We start from the raw sequence: 18,822 nt of genomic DNA on the forward strand, positions 1-18,822 counted from the left end.
CATTATTCTCAGACTAAATCCAAAACACAGCACTGTACCAGCTACTAAGAAGAAAATTAACTCTATCCCAGCCGAAACCAGGACATCCCCGTCACAAGCCATGTGACTGTCCCCTCCCATCACACACACACAGACAGAGCCCAAAGTGCAAAAAAAGCTGGATAACTTACTTCACACCAATAGCAACTTGTACCACATTTTGAACAAGGGCAGGCCTTGCTGCTCTTACCCTGGGTGCCCACCCGGCCCGCCTGGTCCCTGCATGCATTGTTCCCAGCCCCAGCTGCTGGGATTTGCTGTGGCAGGGCCAAAGGGTCAAGGTCAGGCAGGAGTGGGGCCTGTGGTGGATGCAGGTGCCCTGTGGAGTTGATTGCTGTAATGTATTAGTGCTCCCAGAATAGTTTCCCATCAAATGGATTGAATTTTTGTGGTCTTCTGTGAGTTCTTCTCCCCTGAGAAGACATTGTTTCCTGCCTCCTTCCCTCTCTGCCTGAAGTTGAATGTACTCTTTTCTTACCTGCCAACATTGGTATCCCAATTAATATATTTGTTAGAAACAATGGAGTTAAATTGAGCATGATTTTTGTACAGTTTTCTCTTTAGATTCCATTTGGTTGTATACTTTCTGTTTTCTTTCAAGGAGTCTCATACAAATACAGATTAAAGTGGTGTCCCTTTAAAAAGATAGAGCAAAATTGGCATTAATGATCGCACCTGTAGGGAAGAGAGGTGAGAGCAAACCAGGAGGCAGAACTGATAAAAGGCTGCTATGAGCACTTGCTTGTCCTGGAAAGGGGGGTTTTAAGCTTCCTAGTCTAAGAGTGGCGATGAGAGGTAAAGGTGAAAATGGAGTCTCCACGGTGCGAGCAGAGGATCACAAAGGTCTCTCTAGCCGAGATTCTGAGGTGTTTTGAACATCCTATAAGCGAGGAGCAAGCCTGGGCTGTCTGCTTTCAGTGTTGCCGTAAAATGGAGCAGTTGGCTCAGGGTCTGCGCCCACCACTCCATTCTGTATTCATAAAAGGTCCTGGAAGCATCTTTATCCATGCTGATGGTACTGCTTCCTTCAAGGTGTACCACAAGTCTGGTAAGAGCATAGGTAGCTGTGGATGCCAAGGGCTGTTCCTATAACAGGCTGAAATGTGGGGACGAAGTGGGGAATTTTTTTTCTCCCCCTGCTTCCCCCCCTCCCCCCCCGTATGTTGTCATGAAGCTATTCTGCTGCTTATACTTCATTTCGAAGGACTGTTGATGAGTGGTAATAGAGATGTACAGCCTACTAATTTTTCTAATAGTGCTCTAGTGAGTCATTTGGTTCTAGGGAATAGCTGGGATGAAAGTTTGTTACCGCATATGTTATTTGAAATAAATAGTCTGAGGCTTTATTGTATGTCCTGCTCTGTTCATCTTCCAATGTATGCTTCCTTTGTTATAGTAACTCTCATGACGGATCTATGATTGATAGTTTCCCTTTTTTGTCACTATGTGTGGCCAGCAAGTGGCAACAAGCTTGTCTTACATACCGCTTGGTTGCACTGCTGCAGAAGTCAATGCTAGGCTAACTATTCGGGGACAAGAGCAGGTAATAAAGAATGAAGATAAAGATCCAGCATCTTCCTTGTGGTTAGATATCTACTAGCAAACAAAAAAAGTACCCAGCAGCAGTTAGTTTGGGACTAATGCTCACAATAAGAAGAGTGTCCCGTGTTGCTTTCTAGGAGTCCTCAAATATAGGCCTACTTTCCCCAGGTGGTTATGTTATGGGGTTAAACCTTAGAGGGGTTTGTTTCCTTATTACCAAGAATTCTTCCTGTTTCTCTGTCTTGACAGGGATTCTAAAAGGTGTTTATCAATGCCTATGCAGTTATCTTTCTCCCCCTCCCCTCTTTTTTTCCCTTTCAGATGTTGGCAGCATTCAACAGTCAGAGGACAAGGTAAGCATGTGTCTTCACCTTTGTTATGTGTGTAGATATAACCCTGCTGTAGTAGAAGGCAAGCTCAGGAGATGCAGATGTCTTTGGAAACTATCAAGGTGCTTAAATTTGCTGTGCCCTGTGAGAGTGACTCTGTCCCGTGCAATCTGGAAAACGAAACAAAATGCTAGGACTGAACTCAAGTAAGACAATGGGACTGGGAAACAATGTGCACAGATGCTGCCTACTGTGGAATAGCCCACAGTCTTTTTGTCTTAATAACAGATAACTTAGAGGTGCCAGATAAGGCAATTTAAAAATCTTAAAACAGCTTATTTAGGGAGTGTTGCAGGCTACCTGATGAACATCTAGCTGCCTTTTGGGCCCTTCTCATCCTGAGAGAGGTGCTCAGCCCTGAGGGGCAGTGGAGGGTACATGCGTGGCTGGGAAGTGAGAGCTGTGAAGTTCTCCACAACGCTTTGTGCTGCATTGCTTCCTTGGTCTCTGTCTGCAGCTGTTGGAGTACTTGGGAGTGGTGATCTATGAAGCCCTGGACTGGGGAATCGACAGCCAGGTGGAGCGAGAACTGAGTGATCCTTTGGAGAAACTGCTGTGCCTCATGTTGAAACTGGATGATGAGGCAATGAAACCAGCAGTCACCCTGCAGGATGTTATCAAGGTTTCCTTCTTCCCACTTAGTAAATATAGCAGCTTTAGAGGAGTTGATGGAACAATGCTGTTAACCAAGGGGCAAGACCGTTTCCAGGAAAAAGCTGGGTGGCTTGTTGGAGGATATAGAGGGAGCACGTGGCTTTCCCATCAGAGGGAAAAGGCAAAACCATCTTTGGTGTGTGCAAGTGCCTATGGAAAAGAATTAAGAAGGAAGACTTAGCATGGCTCTCACACAGCTGTGTCTATGAAGTCCTTCTGTACATAGTCTCCAAATCTGATACCTAGAAGACTACGGATATTGAAAAAAAGTCACTCGTCCATAGTATTCAGTTTCTGCAAGAGCTGGGACTTGAATGTCTCAACTCAAACAAATATTTTCCTCTCAGCCATAATTTGAAGGTATGAGAAACTTCCCATCCCTCAGTCTGATCAGGGCAGGGGAAAAGAACAGGGCACATGACTCCACCTGCTGTGTTTTTGTGCTTTGTCTGCACTGGAGGCTTCCCCTTCCAGGTACTTACTTCAAAGCACACCTTATAGAGAACAAGATCTATAAATTACACAGCTACTTACATTATTGTACATATAAGATTGGACATCTTGCTTCTTTGTTGCTCTGCATCTGCAGTAGAAAAAAAAAAAGAAAGATACAAAGGGGCTGTGAGGAAGACGTTTTTTATCCGTGGATTGAGAAAACTGAATCTTGCTTTAGTCCATCCTACCGTGTTTTTTCATTTCAAGATCTCTCTTAAATAGCTGCACTTCTTTCAGGCCTGTGAGGAGCACTTGGCCACGACTTCTGAGGCTACCAGCCATTGTGAAATGACCTGTAGGAGTCTGTTTACTGAATATATGGAACTTCAGAAGCTTGTGACCATCATCCAGACCTCCAAAGAGGTACATTTGGGATCACCCCTTAGCTGCTATTCCCTCTACCTTCACACACTCACCTAGTTCTAAAGTAACCTTCCCATTGCACTAGAAATGGAGTACCTAGCTGAAGGTCTATTTTCACGATGTGAAAGGCTACTGTCTCTGCACCATGTTAGTAATTTGTTGTAGCTTTTGAAAGTTTGGTTGGGTGTTTGGGGCTTCTAGGCTTTTCAGATTAACATTAGTAATTTATACTGGATAGATAGGAAATCACTGAACAGTGCAAGGTAATGACCTCATGTGCTTGCTTCTCAGAGTCTGAGAAAAATGGATGTGGAAGATTTGGTGGAAAATCCCCTTCAGAAGAAGGAAAAACACTGGGTAAGGGATTTAATTCCTTCATTATGGAGGGTTGGGGCTTTTTGTCTGCTTTGGCTCTCTGGGGCTTTCCGTTGAGTCTTCTATGAAAAGTAGAGCTTGAATACAAATGGAACTTCTTAGGTTGTTCAAGAGCTTAAGTAGTTAAAGGCTTGTCTGCAAAAAAAAAAAGCTGGGGAGTGAACCTGAAGTTAAACTATTTCGTGTGTTAACCTCATGTGGACACTTATTCTACACAAAGATTGTCTTTGTGGTTCAACTTAAAGCACTTCTAAAAATGAAGTTGGAAGCAGTCTTTGGAGTAAGTGTCCACAAGTAGTTAGTCAGGCTGTTCCTTCCTGCAAATGAGCCCCAAACTCCAGCTCTTGGCAGGAACTGACACCTGCCAAAAGCAATCTGTTCCTTTCTTGTAGCTGGACTGAAAACTCCCAGAAAACTGTTCTTTTGGTGGTAGTACTGGGGTGGACTAGTTTACTCTTATAATGTGGGGTCTGTGCTGGTTCAGGGCTGGAGGGTACTGAAGGCCAGCAGCTCTGTCCATCTTTGTGGTTGTGCAGCTCCAGCAGCTCAAACAGAGGGGTGAAGGAGGGTGAGGTTGGAGATATAGCTCCTACCTTCTGCTCGCTGCTTTCTTGTCTTTTCATTCTGTCTTTCCATAGATCTTGGACTGTGTGTTTGGGGCAGAGAAAGCAACTTATTCTGTTCTTTTCAAGGCCCTGCACAGTCAGGGCTCAATCAGAAACAAATAGCTCTTCTGGCTGGAGCTCTGCCCAGCATAAACAAATGCACTGTAGTCTGGAGTCTGTGGAGACAAACGGCAAGCCCCGAGAGACTTGTGGACTCGCTCCCTTTGTCTAAATAGCACTTGCTTTGAAGCGTGCTCAAACTATTCGTATGAAAATGTTTGTGAAATGTGTGTTTGGGCATATTCTCAATTTTGTGATCTATTAAAATAAACTGGCAAGCTATCTCAAACCACAAACTCATCAACTGCTATAGCTCTTTTCTGCAGGGAATACATGAATAAATACATGGGCTTTGCCGTGTGGCCTGAAGGCCAATGTATTTGGCCTCTGCTCCTTCAGGAGACATGAATTCCAAAAGCAGGATGTCTGTTGCAAATCCTCTGCCTCTAATTTCCAAGTCCCTAAGCACCAGTTGATTGCATTGCTCTGTCAAACTCTTGAGTTTAAAATAACCAGGATGCCAACTTCACTGGGATCCCACAGATGAGAGCTGATGCCTTGAGTGGTGCCAAGCAGTTAATGCTCTCTATGGACCATGCTTTTTCATGTTGACTGCTATGAAACAGGCCTTCTGAAACATAGACCACAGCCTGATAGCATGCAGGGTTGTACAGTTTCAGCAGAGGTTATCGTAGATGTCACAAGACAATCTTCACCTTGAAATCTATGCAGTGAGACCTCTTAGGAACGCAGCTGTCTTACCACTCCTCTGTTGAACTGAATGCAATGGGTTTGGAGTGTTGTAGCATTTTGTGTTGTATTGTGCAGGTGTGGGAAGTTTGAGGAGTTTAACAATACGTGGGATGGCCCAAGTAGAATAATTGCAGTGAACCAGTCAGTAGGGAAAGAAAAGTATGAGTGATGATGATGTCACCTACATCTGAAAAATGTTTTGGATGTACAAGTTGCTCTGAAATGGCTAGCTGAAGGCAATTTTTGTCCCAAAACTAATGTGGCAATATTACAGTACAGAAGTCTCTCTTCAGGTCGTATCTTTCAGTGAAGTTCTGTCACTATGTGAAATACAACTCTAGAAAGTGCAAATGGCTCAGAATAAGCTATTTCGAAGGTCTCTAATACTGATCAGTTTGCCCAGAGACTTTTGTGTGTTCTCCTACACAATAATAAATATAGCCTAGGAGATATGGCTAGTATATGGTCACTCTTTGACAGTTCTAGTTCTCTGGAGTTGAGGTATGACTGTACCAAAGCCAGGCTAAAACAATCCAACAAAAAAATCCGTCGTCTTGAAGGCAGCCATCAGTCAGAGCTTGCATAAGTCTCTTCTGATATTATACCAAGATATCTGAAGGGATAAGTTGAGAGAAGATGCTTCATACTGTAAGTGGAAAAGGGAGAGGAGTCTAAGTCAGAAACTTTGTTCTGAGGCAGTTTTCTAAAATGTTTTGCTTCCCTTTCGCTGTTTATAATACAATCACTTGTTCTTACTCAATTTGCCGTTGGGATCCAGATAAGCTGTTGACTTAGCACTTCCATTACAATGTTGTCTAAACATGCTATTGAGTTGATTATTTTTTTTCCTGTCTTTAGCTTTTGTTGGGTTATACTGCATGCCTGAGCATCCTCAGATATTAATACAGAACAGGATGAGCAGATGTCAGAGTTATCAGCTTGTATCTCCAGGCTGAAACTGCTAACATATGCTGCTGTGAAGGTTAAAGTATGAGATCTCTTTCCCCTTGTCTTCCTCTTCTGTCTGTGGGCCCTTCAACCCTTGGTTTCTGAAAGTTCAGAGGATTTTAATGGTAAGATTTGGGATTTCATTCCCAGTGTTTCCTAGGATCCAGTAAGATGAAAAAAACCTCTGGCACCTGGAGCACTTGCAGGAAGTAGGTATTCAAGAAAATGGGTCTAGGTACCTGGCAGCAGAAGCTGTGTTTTGCTGAAATCTGTTCATAAAGTTAATGACAAAATTTGGGAATGAGCCTGGCGAGCCAGCTCCCAGATCCCTAGTTGTAAATTAACTTCTGCAAAGAGAAGCAATTCTCTACTCTGGTACTGCGCCCTGATCTGCAAGTGAGTTGAAGGGGGTGTTAAGGAGACACTTCTGTGTTTCTGAATGACTTGAGTTGCTAAGCGTGCCCTATTACATGGAGGGAGGCCAGCTGTTGACTTGGCCCTCACTGGTTTCTCCGAGGCATCCCTGTGGCCCGACGTCATCCGTGAACTGCAGAATGGTGTGAGGCTGCGCAAGGCCACTGAGCGACCACAGCATCATACGCCTCTAAAAGAATGTATCCACTCTCCCTATGAATTACTTTTGGATGATATTCAGCACAAGAGGTACACCCTTCGGAAGGTGAGTGACTAGAGTCAATGGACAACTTTGAAACCACCTGCTCTACCTCACTTCTAAGCATTATTTGTTGAGACCTCTTCTCCAAAAGCCTGTCTTTCTCAAAGATACTTCCAACTCCAGAAGTGTCTGGGTATCCCTCTCAGCTGCAGCTCCACATTAGATCACCCTGTTTGTCCACCCAAGTGCTTCATTTCCAGTAACTTTAAGTCAGGGGTAGCCATGCTTTCATGAAGCTGGATGGTAAACTTTTTCTCCCTCCAGGGGTCAGCCGCTCCCTTCCCCGGAGCAATTACGCTGCCTTGCACACAACAGTTTCATGAAACAGACCCTTGCTTGCTTATGCTTTCCACCTTGGATGCTTGTGTCCTCCCAGGCTCCTTGGGCTGAGCTGTGCCTGGCATCTCTTACTAGTTTCCTTGCCCTCCTGGATGTTGTGGGATGTGTGCAAGTGCAAAAGCACTTTTGAGCAGATATTTTGCTCAGCCTCCGGCAGAGGCCTCTAGGCAGTGTACACAAGCTACTGCAGGAGTTTAGTCAGGGTAGAAAAAGCTGAGCCCCTTCCAGGGGCAGCTGCTGTGCTGACTCAAGTGGTAGGGGCTTCCAACAATGTGGATGGCTGGTGAAGATGACCAGATACAAAAATGTCTGGGGTGTCTCTAAAGGCTTGTGATGCTATTCACTTGCTGCAGCTTGAGCTGGGAATGATGAGCAGATCTAAAACATTGGCATAAGGCTTTGTGGCATTGGCGTGCTTTGCAAACAGACGTCTTGGCAGAAGATGAGACACAACTCTACTTGTAATAAAGAGCAATATTTTAAAAAGTGAAAACTTTGCATACCATGCTAGACATCAGCTTTTTTCTCCCTGTTGGTGCTGCTAGAGTGCAGAGGGTTTAAAAGTCTCAGCTAAATCATGCACCTCTATAAAACCCCAACTCTTGCTTGTCTTAACTGTGGCTCCAGCCTTCAGATAAGGCTATGACATTTCTCTGGAGATGATATCTTGATTGATATATAAATGAGTAGTAGTGGAAAGGAGACAATACATCATAACTACTTGTGTTCTGTGTATCAATGCACTGTGCAGTACAGAACTGTAACTCAAGGTGGCAGGATGAACTGTGTCTTGATTTTATTTTTTTCTTTTTAAAAAATTTTTTTTCTGTGGTCGACAAGAAGCACAAACATGTTTGAAGAGTAGTAGTCAGAAATGCTAGAAGAAAGCATAGAGTGCTACTGCTTAGGTCTTTGTGAAGGCTCTTAAACGAGGATTTCCCCATCTGCAAAGCTATTTGAAAGCTTCTCTAGCAAACAGTGGTCTAATTTGCAAATGAATGAAAGCACAGCTAGTGTGGGAAGCTGTAGTGTTGTTCTACCTGCACTCCCACGTGTTCTGAAGTTGTACACACAGGGAAAGTAAATGGCATAGCCTCAAAGTAAGAATAAGTGAACAAGGCAGCTAAAGACATGCATGTGCAACTTGACTTTTTTGTCAGTTCTCCCCTATGCAGCAAGCACAGGGCTTGATGAGAGAGACAGTCTGCCTCACATAAATACCTGCCCTGCAATTCTATCTTGCTATTGTTCCTAGTTTATGTAGGGCTGTAAGCCAGTCTCTGGAACTCTAGCTTATGCATACAGCTGCCTGCTGCTCCAGTTCTTGTTACAGTCTTGTTAACCCATTCAGTTACTCTCCTCCCTGGAGCTAAGTTCTCACTGATGAATGTGATGTGACCATGGTGCTTGTCAGGATCACTCCTGACATTAAAATTGGAGTACAATATCTTCCAGTGGCTTCTCAGAGCAGTCCATGAGCTGCTGGGGCTCGAAGGCTGTATGCTTCTTGTGCAAGCCTCAAAAGGCTGGGCAGCACTTCTGATTGCCTCTAGTTTGCCACAGGCAAATCTGTCTCTACCAAAAACCCACGTAAGTAAACCTCATCATTCTACACTTCCCAGCTCAGTTTTGTTATGCCTTCCCCACCTCCCCCATTCTCAAATCCCGACTTGAGTTGTTCACTGTGCCACTGCATGGGAGGGTGTACCAGGAGTAGAGAAAGAACTATTGCTTAAGCATCATTTCTGCTCTTTCAGGTGATCATCGAACAAAAACATAGGACCCCCAAAGCTGATGTAGCTGCTCCCAAGCCTCATCTAAAGCCTGTAGGTGACCTGGCGCTGCATCTAATGATAGCAAAAAAAGATGATTCTGGAGCTGACCGGACAGTTTCTAGGAATATAGAGCCAATGTCTTAGCTACTGGTTTGGATTTGGGAAGGGGGGGATATATTAACCATACTTAACTTTTGGGCAGACCCTCCTGCCAAAACATGGGGTCAGGAAAATGGGAGGTGACATCTTCATAGGAGAAAGATGATCAATCTCCCTACTTCCTCCGCTGCTTCTTCCATTTGGAACATTTTGTGGTCCTGAAAGTAATCCTGGAGTTCTCGGTTTCAAATTTGAGAGCCGCTAAAGTATTTTACTATGCATTATCTAAAGGTGCTCTCATGTGTCTCTTGTGCGCAGGGCCCAGTGCCCTGTTGAGTGAGAGGCACTTGTAAAACAGTGCCATTGCTGAAGGAGTAGTTCTGTCACCACTGGTCTCCTTGCTCTATCCACTGGCTCTTTCTGGTGCTATGCTTTGCCTGCAGGTGCTGGAGAGGAAGCTGAAAGAGTGTGCGCCCTGGGAATCCAGCTGGCATGAACAGCTCATGGCAGAAATAAAACGACCACGGAAGCTTCGGTTATCAGCAGCAAGGGAAAATGGGAGCAGGCCCAAAGGTACCTGCTACAAAGTGACCTATCAAGCACGCAAGTGAAGTCAGTGTTGACTAAAAATAATGGATGGCCTTTGAAACGAAAGCCCACTTATCTTTTCCATAGGACGTATAATGCAAGGGAGGTGGGAATGCAAATTTTGTGTGATAGAGGTGGTATGGTATAAGAGTAGTTATTTCTAGAAAATCTGTTTGTGGCTTATTAAGGCTCAAAAGATGTTTCAACTTACCCTTTTTTTAATGGATGTTCAAATTTGTCTGTCCACTAAATGAGAGAACAGGATTTTGACCATCACCTAAAACTAAAAGATTATGTAACTACCAGGACAAAGTCTAGCCAAATATCAAATTCTGATGTGTGGGTATCAAATCTGTCATTTTCTTGTCACAGCACAATGTCTTGAGTGTGTGTATGGGGTTTTTTGTTCCCCATCTGGGTTTTTTTGTTCCCCATCTCCCCTGCAGAAATGCTTGTGACAGCAAATATTGCCTTGAAATCTCCAAGTGATAGTTTCTTAACTCTCCAAGATGCCAGTACCGAGTTTAAAATTGTCAACACTACAACACAGCAGCTGGGACCAGGAGTTCAGGTAAGGCTTTAAATGAAAGGACTCTGGAGAGGCACAAGTACTTTAGGCATTAGATCTGCACACACACATAGCCTGGAACATCAGGTTCAAATCCTAGTGTGGGCAATCCTGTGTCTCAAAAGTGAATGAATGTGGTAGCATTAGGTTCACTGAAGTCCTTTCCGCTACAAAAGCTCATACCATATTTAAACACTTTTTTTTGTGGCATGACTGCAGCCTATAGAACCAAGGTCTGCTCTGGTCTCTTAAAACTAGATCCTGCAGAAGTTTTAATATGCATAGGAGTTTGGCCAATATGGACCAGAACTATTCCCACTCTTACAGTGAGGTATTTGATACTCCATGTATTGATGTATTTGCATTTCACGTGGTATGTGAGCTTGTGGAAGGAAAGCTTAATGATTTATCTTCAGGAAGCAACTTCACTGATGAATTCCCACTCTTCTGCCTGTGAAGCAATTTTGGGAGCGCCATTCTTCAATAAACCATGATACATAGTCTACGGGTTCTTTAACTCCTGGCTTGATCATGAAAAGCTTGACTGCTTGGTTCTGGGATTCAGTCTGAGCATATTCAGAAATTCTGTGGAACAGAACTTAAGCCCTAACACATCATGTCTAGCACAGATGCGCTGGCATACAAACAGGAATCTGTTTTCTGTAAACATTTCTGTCTGAAATGCAGTTGCTTAACTGAGGAAAACGGATATGAATTAATAAAAGCAGAAAATCTTAGCTATATTTGAACAAGTCTGTGCTACTTGTAGGAATGTTCAGCATTTGAGAACCCTGTGGTTGATGTATTACTGCTAAACTAGAAGGACCTTCATGTGGAGACTAATATAATCAAATTTGTTTTCTGCTTTTCTAGAGAAGCTAGAAACAATGCTGTTGAGATACAGCACTGGGTTTGAGTTGGGTTAATGGGGCACAGTCTCTTCAACTGTTCCCCAGTATTGCTACCTGTGAGCTGGAGCCAAGATGATGATTCCAGTGTACTCTGAGAGTTGTATAGGGAGGATTTTGTGCAGTTGGTTCCTGAACAGATGAAACTTCGGGACTAGTATCCGCATTGAACTTGGGTGAGAGAGAGAACAGATTAATTTGAAATTTCACTAGCTTGGCTGGAGCTTCCTGGTTACAGGGGGAATTAACTTGCTATTACCTCTTGGAGTATAAAGTTGCTAAACGTACCACATCGATTTCTCTCTCCACTCCACTTTTGGCTGAGCCTTGAACACTTCTGGTCAGTCCTGGGTATCCTGGGTTTTGTTTAGCAGCAGCACTTCTGAGGAAGTGGGCTTGGCGTCTCTTGTATGCATCTTAAGAACATCCTGTCCTCTGGTCTACAGGAAACCACTCCCAAGCTGCCTTCCAGCACCTGGCTTGCCTCAACCAGGTCATCAGCAGTATCCTGCAACAGCACAGGTCAGTGTACTTCTAGCTGCACATCTAAACCAGGTAACAAAGTACAGTCAGTGGCCTGCGGGGTTCCCAAAGCCTTAGGTTGGGCTCACTGTACACTTTCTCTCTGGTCACCTGAAGACACTTTACAGGAGAAGCTCCAACACTAAGTGATGAGTCTGGGGAGGTGCCCTTAGAAAACCATTCCTCTGCAGTCGACTGAAGCTTGTATAGCTCCTGCAGCTTCAAAACAATGATAGCATGTCCCGAAAGGCCTAACTGGAATTCACAGTAAAAGCTAAATGAGTGTTTTGAATGTTCAAGTAGAAAGTGCACCACTTGATTTTATTAAACTAAAAGGTGCTAATGGAGCCTCATTGCCTACTGACAAGCATAATTACTGTAACCTCTGCTTTTTGTGATCTGAGCTGATGGGGATTGAGGGGGAGAGATGTGAGCCTTGCTACCTTCAGAAGGCAGTGTAGTGCTCTTGAGCATTCAGCTTTTGGGGTGAATACTTAGAAGCTGCCAGTTGGTTTTCTGCACCCTAAAACTCTCTATTCCTATCCAGGTCTCACTGCAAATTGCACATGTCCTCCCATGAGTGCACGCACACTAGGAGGTATTAAACCTAATGGTTTCCTGAACGCTGGCCAACAGCAGCTGGTTCCTTACAGAGGAAGGTCCAAATCTTTAGAGAGGCACCTTCAAAGCAAGGAACTTGTAAGTCCGGCATGCCAGCTAGTAAGCCTGGTATGATACATCTGGTAATGACCAGAGCTTGCACCTTGATCCTCGTGCAAGCAGTAAGCATGTACTGTGGTTTTTCTCTTAGGCAATATTGTATACTGATCTTAAGTTGGGATATTATTCTCTCCTTGGAGACAGCTTAAGAGAAGACTGGATGCTGTAGTGTCCTTGTGGAGGCTTCCCAGTTTGAATGATATGAAATAAAGTTGTTCCTCATACAAGAAGAGAAAAATACCACTGCATTACTTGAAAGTGTCCGTCAAGGCTTCCTCAAACAGACTGTAGTTGGCAGTGGGCCTGTCCTGCTTTCTCCTTCTCCCCTCGTTCTTTCTAGATTCTGATAGTTCACAAACATCCTTTAAGCTGCAGTAAAGGGAGCAAGTGGTTGACAAAATGTAGATAGCACAGCATCAATGACTTTTGAATGTATGCAGTACTGAAGTCATCAGGCTCTGAATGACTGTGGGAGCAATGCTGGGTTTTGTGCACTTCTGTGCAGCCTTCTGAATCATGGCCTCACCCTGTTCTGCCCTGATAAGGTGTGCTGTGCCCTCCCCTCCTTCCTTCCTTCTGCATCCCTCCCTGCCCCACCCCTGGCAAGTCTCTAAACTAACCATAACTCTGTGTGACCTCTTTGTTCAGCAGTGTGGTGGGGAATGCAGGTGGGTTGGGCTCCCCACCTGGGGATAAAAGCACTGTTGTCTCTCCTGGTCAACCACCAGACCACAGCTGCCATTTGTGTGGGGCCAGTGGGTCTTGGGAAAGAGAAGGCAAGAGAGTGTTGTGCTGTGGGAAGGGATCCTGTACCTAGGAGGGGCCAGGGTGCCATCTGTGCTGTGGTCTGTACCAACAGGTAGAATTCCCCAGAGACTGGCTCTGGAGACGGTATTAACTACTGTGCTGACTGAGGGACCTGCTTCCCTAATAAGGTGTCAGGAAGCTGCTTGAAAACTATAGCAACCACTAAAACCCCTGTAGTAGTTACTCTGCTAGTATTGTCAGAGTCAACTGATGCTCCCCATCACTGGCAAAACTGAGTATTGGGAACAAATGCTCCTGAGCCTTTTGGGACTCAGTTTTGAGGATGATGTCCCCAAATACCTGCTTCCTTCAGCTTTCTCTGACACTTCTGTCTTTTGATAGGACTGTCCCTTTCCTACCAAGTGGCCATCACCAACTATTGCTGAGCTGATTGGAACCAGATATGCAATGATGATGCTGGAAGGGCAAGGCTTCTTCCAAGGAGGTAGTGATGGTGTCTTTCCAAGAGCAAAGGTATGTTTCCTCTCCTTCTCCTTGTGCTGTCCTTGCCTTTTCAAAAGCTGGCTGGCTTCATGGCCCTCAGTGCTGAACTGCTGAGGTGCTCTCTGCCTCAACTTATCCTGTTCATACAGCTGATCCGAGTTTGGCCCTAGGCTGTAAAAATCTTTTAATACCTGTGTGGTGATGGCTTCTAATCAAGCTTAAGCTGTGTAAGTTGCTTAGAAAATAACGCAGCCTTTGCTTGATACTTCTTGTCTGTTATTTCCACACTAGGAGAGCTGACTGCCATGACTGTTGGCCAGCTCTGAAATCACAAAGTAATTAATTGGGATTTGGTACTGCTAAACAGTGAAACAAAGGCTCTTAACTCAGGCTCCCACACCTGAGTTGTGCTGACTCAAACCACCTTGCTGAGTGGATGCAAAGGTCGGGGAGATGAGGGGGACAGGGAATGACCTGCAGCACAGGACTGTTGGCTGTCCACTCTGCTTAACTGCTGGCTTATTCACCAAGTCTCCTTTAGAGGGGGTGTTGCAACCAGCCCCTCTAAAGCAGATGTCGTGAGTACAAGTCCTTTGCAACACAGATGTGAGGAAGTCTGTGCTACTTGGCTTAGGGGTCAGCTTCTTGCCCTCACTTATTTAGCAGTGTAGACAGAGCCAAAGGGTTCTACTAGCAGAGCGATGCTACTTCCACAATCTGTCTGACGCTCCTGAGACTGAATCCTTGTTTTCTTCTCACCTTACCTACCAACTCTGCTTTAACTTGCCTGCTCTCTGCCTATTCCAAAATGGCTCTCTTACCCCCTTTGTGTTCTTGCTGCTGAAGTTTTTTTAGCTTTCTCAAGCTCTACTTCCCAAGATAATATCACTTCTGACTGCCAGCTGTGTATGAATGTGTTCTTTTTTTATAAAGTTCAAGCGACTCATCAGCTTCCTTATGACTCATTTTTTGCTTCAGGATTGGATTCAGATTTGCCCTGACTTAATCTCTTTGGGATTGCTGCAGTCTACCTCAAAGAATGTCTCTCTTCTTCCCTCTCTCTTAACTAGCTACTGTTACACTCTTGCACAATACAGCTATTGTTTGCTCAAGAGCCTTTTTTTAAACTCCTGTTGTCTGGCAGCTGCCCCAAACCTCTGCATCATAAAAACACTGGCCTACAAGTAAGACTTTTTTTTGCCTTGTTAGCTTTTAATTCCTGTGTCTTTGCTATCCTTTATTGGACCTCTGTTATTGTATGTGGATCTAAAGCCTTTAGAAGGTTGGTTTATGTGCTTGCTCTTTGGCAGGCAGTGGATACTGTTGGTACAAAGATATTTCCCATTTGCATTCACAAGTAACTTTCCTTTCCACAGATCTGTTTCAGCTGCCATAAGCAGATGTTTCTTAAGTGGCCTTACAGCTGTTACCTCTGCAGCAGGTGAGCTGGTACAAAAGGACTGAATGAGGCGGGAGAAAAGAGTGAAAGAACAGTGCTGAAAATACTCAGTATTCAAACAGTTGTAGTACTGGATAGGAACAGGTTGCTGAGCCCTTCAGTTTTGCCTTACTGCACAAGCCAGGCTGAAGTGTCTACAGCTGCAGAGGATGTGGGAAAAACTTGCCTCTGAAGTGGTATCTCAATTTTAACTCTTAGTATTAAGCTAGCAATAACCAAATTTACTATGTAAGTATTAGATTCAATTTCTCTCACTCTCTGCATTTTGCTCCAAAGGTTGGATTTAACTTCAGTCAAGGGCTTGAGCAGGTTCTGGGAGAGGCTCTTCACCAGAATCTTCTGCTGAGGACTGAAAAAGTGAACTCTAGGCCCTGTGACTGGGAACCGAGTTGGACCTACTTGTATCCACTTATTTGTCAGAGGTTTTCTGTTCATGGGAGAGGAAGAGAGGAACTTCAGGCTCATTAAGGCTCACTTAAATCTATTTGAAGCAGTGGTGAAGCACTGAATTGATTACAAGCAACAAGTAAACAACCACTGGGAATTGAGTAACTATCTGATGGTAGTGCTGGGTGAAAATTAATGGGCATTTGCAGATAGAAGCCTTCAAGCTATGGATGCTGACACATTTCAGATGCTTTAAACTAGGATAAATAGGAGGGCTGGCAAACTGAATAGGGTAGTTCTAAGCTTGCTCACTTTGCCATCAAGTGATTGTGCCACAATCACAAATTAAGACTTGGGAAAGTCACCCTTAGCTGCAATATTGGTATCTGCTGAGCTTTACTCAAATGATAATGCTGGGAACTTTTTTCTCTTAGTGTTGTCTGCTGTGACTGCTGCATCAAGGCAAGTCTAGTCTTTACAACAGCATATGGTTTTTTTACATTTTCTTTTTTCCCTGCACCTCACCTAGTCATAGGAAGCTTTCCTTCATCCCACTGATACCGCAAATCTACCCTCTAGCTTGTTTCTAAGAAAACAGAAGAGGGAATATTACAAGGTGCAAAAGCAGCCAGGGTGCCACAGACATCTCTTGTCATACTCAGCTAAAACAACTCTGGTTCCCCTTTCTTTCATCCTGTGTAAAGTGGTTGGGATTACTCTGTGCTCTATTTATACAAGGGTCAGAAAGTTCACTGCATTAATGTCTATCTTCTAAGTGCACCAATAAATCAATTGCATGCCATGCAAATTTTCCTGCTAATAAGGAGGATGTGTTTCCCTGAGAACTCAGGTGACTTGTGTTGTGATTCTAGATGTCCATGCCCTTCAGAACATGTGTACATCTCCCACTTCACTTCCTAAAACTTTTGAAACTCTCCAGAGAGGAGGACCCAGCTACTCAAGAGCAGAAGAGCTCAGAGTTGCTGCATGAAATAGAGCACTGGGAGCGTTTTGGGTAAGCTGGGACAGGGATGTTCTGTTTTTACCTTGAAAGATGTTACCAGTTACTTGTATATGCAAGTCTACAAACATGCAGACAGCAGTATGTAGTATTATGCTGGTCAGCTGAATTTTATGCTGAATGACTGGTTTAGCCACTGGTCCAACTAGTCTACAGTTCCCTGGGAGTATTGTGGATTTTAGATGACCAAAAGGGAGGACATGTAGGTGCTCTGAAATCCATTTTGCTTTTTAGCTATCAGGTTTCTGACATGGATTCAGAAGTGTCCATATTAGCCCAGACATAGAAGGTTCCTTGTGACAGCTTCATTTGTATGAGAATTTCCAGACCCCATTATATTCTGTCCCCCACAGCTGGGGGTCTGTCACTACAACCCAGGAGTAGCCCCTTTATACCTAGAAATAAAATATGCTAATGGTCTCAGGTATAACTGACTGAAGAGTAATGCCACAAATGGTTTCTCAGTCCCTCCACACACCTACAGACACCCTTTCCTTTTTGTCCCCAGAAAGGGAACTATTTCAAAAAGCTTTTAACAGTTCTGGGTGGAAGAGACGGACCTTGTGGGTGTAAGTGCAATATCTAGGACTGGAAACATACGTTATCTGTTCTCTTCTTTCCAAATCAGTTATATATTCTGCTGGGGGAACAGGTATCTTTTCTCTCTGAAACCATTCTTTAATGTAGCCAAAATAAAGTCACAGCACTTTCTGGTTCAAAGGCTTGTACTTCAGTTGCCAAAAATCAGGGGTAGTGTTCACTACTGAAGTTAACTGTGTGGGGCAGTGGTTTGATGTGTCTTATAATGCAGGTGCTGCAGAAGAGGTCTGAGTGACTGCGTTACTGCCATACTTCAGGATGGCAAAAAAAAAATCCTACAGCATAAGGATGCAGCCATAACCTTGGAATAGCCACAGATATCCATTAGCCCTCTGGCTGACATACTCTCAATAGAGAGAAGGTGTCAGTAAATGAAGCTGTTCTGGTGCTTAGTAGCTTTCCTAAGTGGAGCTGACTGCTCTGAACTCATTCATTTAGCTAAATCACTTAGCAGTGTTGGATGATGTGTGGGGGAAGGGTGGAAGAGCACCATACCCTCTAACAAACCTGGGTCAGCTTTCCTGCTTTTCTTTTTCCTTCTCCCACTCCAGTGTACCTGTTATTTTGGAACCCCATGGCCTAGCACAGCCTCTGTGCTGTTACACAGGGACCGTGGCAGACTGGCTGACTGCAGACATCTGTACGCAATGTGAGCAGTATCTGTTGAACATGGCTTCCAGTCAACAGCAGAGCATCCCTCTCAGGAGAATTTCCTGGCCTTGAACCAAACTGGAATGACTCTGCCATACATTTCTCCTGTCACTTGTTCTGTACCTGAAGTAAATGAAACAGCTTTATGCACCTACTGACATAAAGGCCTCAATAAAAGACCTCCCTGCTGGTTAGTCTAAGCAGGAAGCACAGTTAGTATTTATGTATTGTGAAGTACTATAAAACTTTGTGGGTTTTAGAACTGTTTTAATTCTTTTTATGTGTCTTTGGGGAAAATAAATGTTGAAGCACTATCACGCCTCTAGCATTTCCTCCTTTGCACCTGCAGTTGTCATTGTTCTGTGGCACTGTTTGCATTCATTGCTGAGCAGACTTCACCCTATGTAATGAGTACAGGGAAACTTTTAACCGAAAACCTCTATTCCTGAGAGGCTTGGAAAGTGGAGCTCTCAGTTTTGTGATCACATCACCATGCATTTTACAAACGCTCCTTCCTGAAAACTCACTAAAAAGCACTTAAAACTCACTGCTCTAGTGCATGTGACACTGTAGTGATGGCTGTCAGGCAGCCCGCTCAGTCTGCTTGCTTAGGAAGCTAGCTCTTGATTTGGTTTTTGTCTGTGCGCTATCCGTGCTTTGCCACCAGAGCTCTTTGGTGCATGTCACTGAAGTACCTAGTATATTTCAATGCCGTCATCACCTGAGGGGCAGATCGTTGTTCTTGAGAGATTCTTGCTCTTTGTATTGGCCTTAAGCTTTGCCCTAAGCTAAAGTGGACTATTATAACGTATGACATTCTAGAAAAATAAAGAACATCTTGGTAAATTCTTTGTGTAGTTAAAAACCAAAAATGGGATATCTGATAGTATGTCTGTTTCTCCTGAGGAATTGCCGGTATGGAAGGGGTGTAGGTGCTCTGATGGAGTTCTCCCTGGTGTGTTTTGCAGGGCCTGGAGAGACAGTGTTGAAGGATACAATGGACTTGTAGCTGGAATGAGTCATGCTGAAGAAAAT

At 44.1% G+C, this 18,822-nt stretch overlaps 1 protein-coding gene across 1 annotated transcript; it reads left to right on the top strand.

Annotated features, from left to right (window-relative positions):
* Positions 1–1,852: 1,852 nt before the first annotated feature.
* LOC127029669 (protein spire homolog 1-like) lies at positions 1,853–18,091 on the top strand. The gene is given in 16 exon segments (XM_050915418.1): positions 1,853–1,885; positions 1,887–1,934; positions 2,428–2,592; positions 3,357–3,482; positions 3,774–3,839; positions 6,741–6,902; positions 8,996–9,064; positions 9,556–9,685; positions 10,147–10,271; positions 11,623–11,698; positions 12,246–12,397; positions 13,568–13,699; positions 15,046–15,110; positions 15,950–15,977; positions 16,388–16,530; positions 17,688–18,091. Coding segments are annotated over 16 exon segments (1,692 nt in total). The 3' UTR covers positions 17,860–18,091.
* The last annotated feature ends 731 nt before the right edge of the window (positions 18,092–18,822 follow it).

This window comes from Gymnogyps californianus, chromosome 1 (genome assembly GCF_018139145.2).
Source record: "Gymnogyps californianus isolate 813 chromosome 1, ASM1813914v2, whole genome shotgun sequence".
Taxonomy (NCBI): Eukaryota; Metazoa; Chordata; class Aves; order Accipitriformes; family Cathartidae; genus Gymnogyps; species Gymnogyps californianus.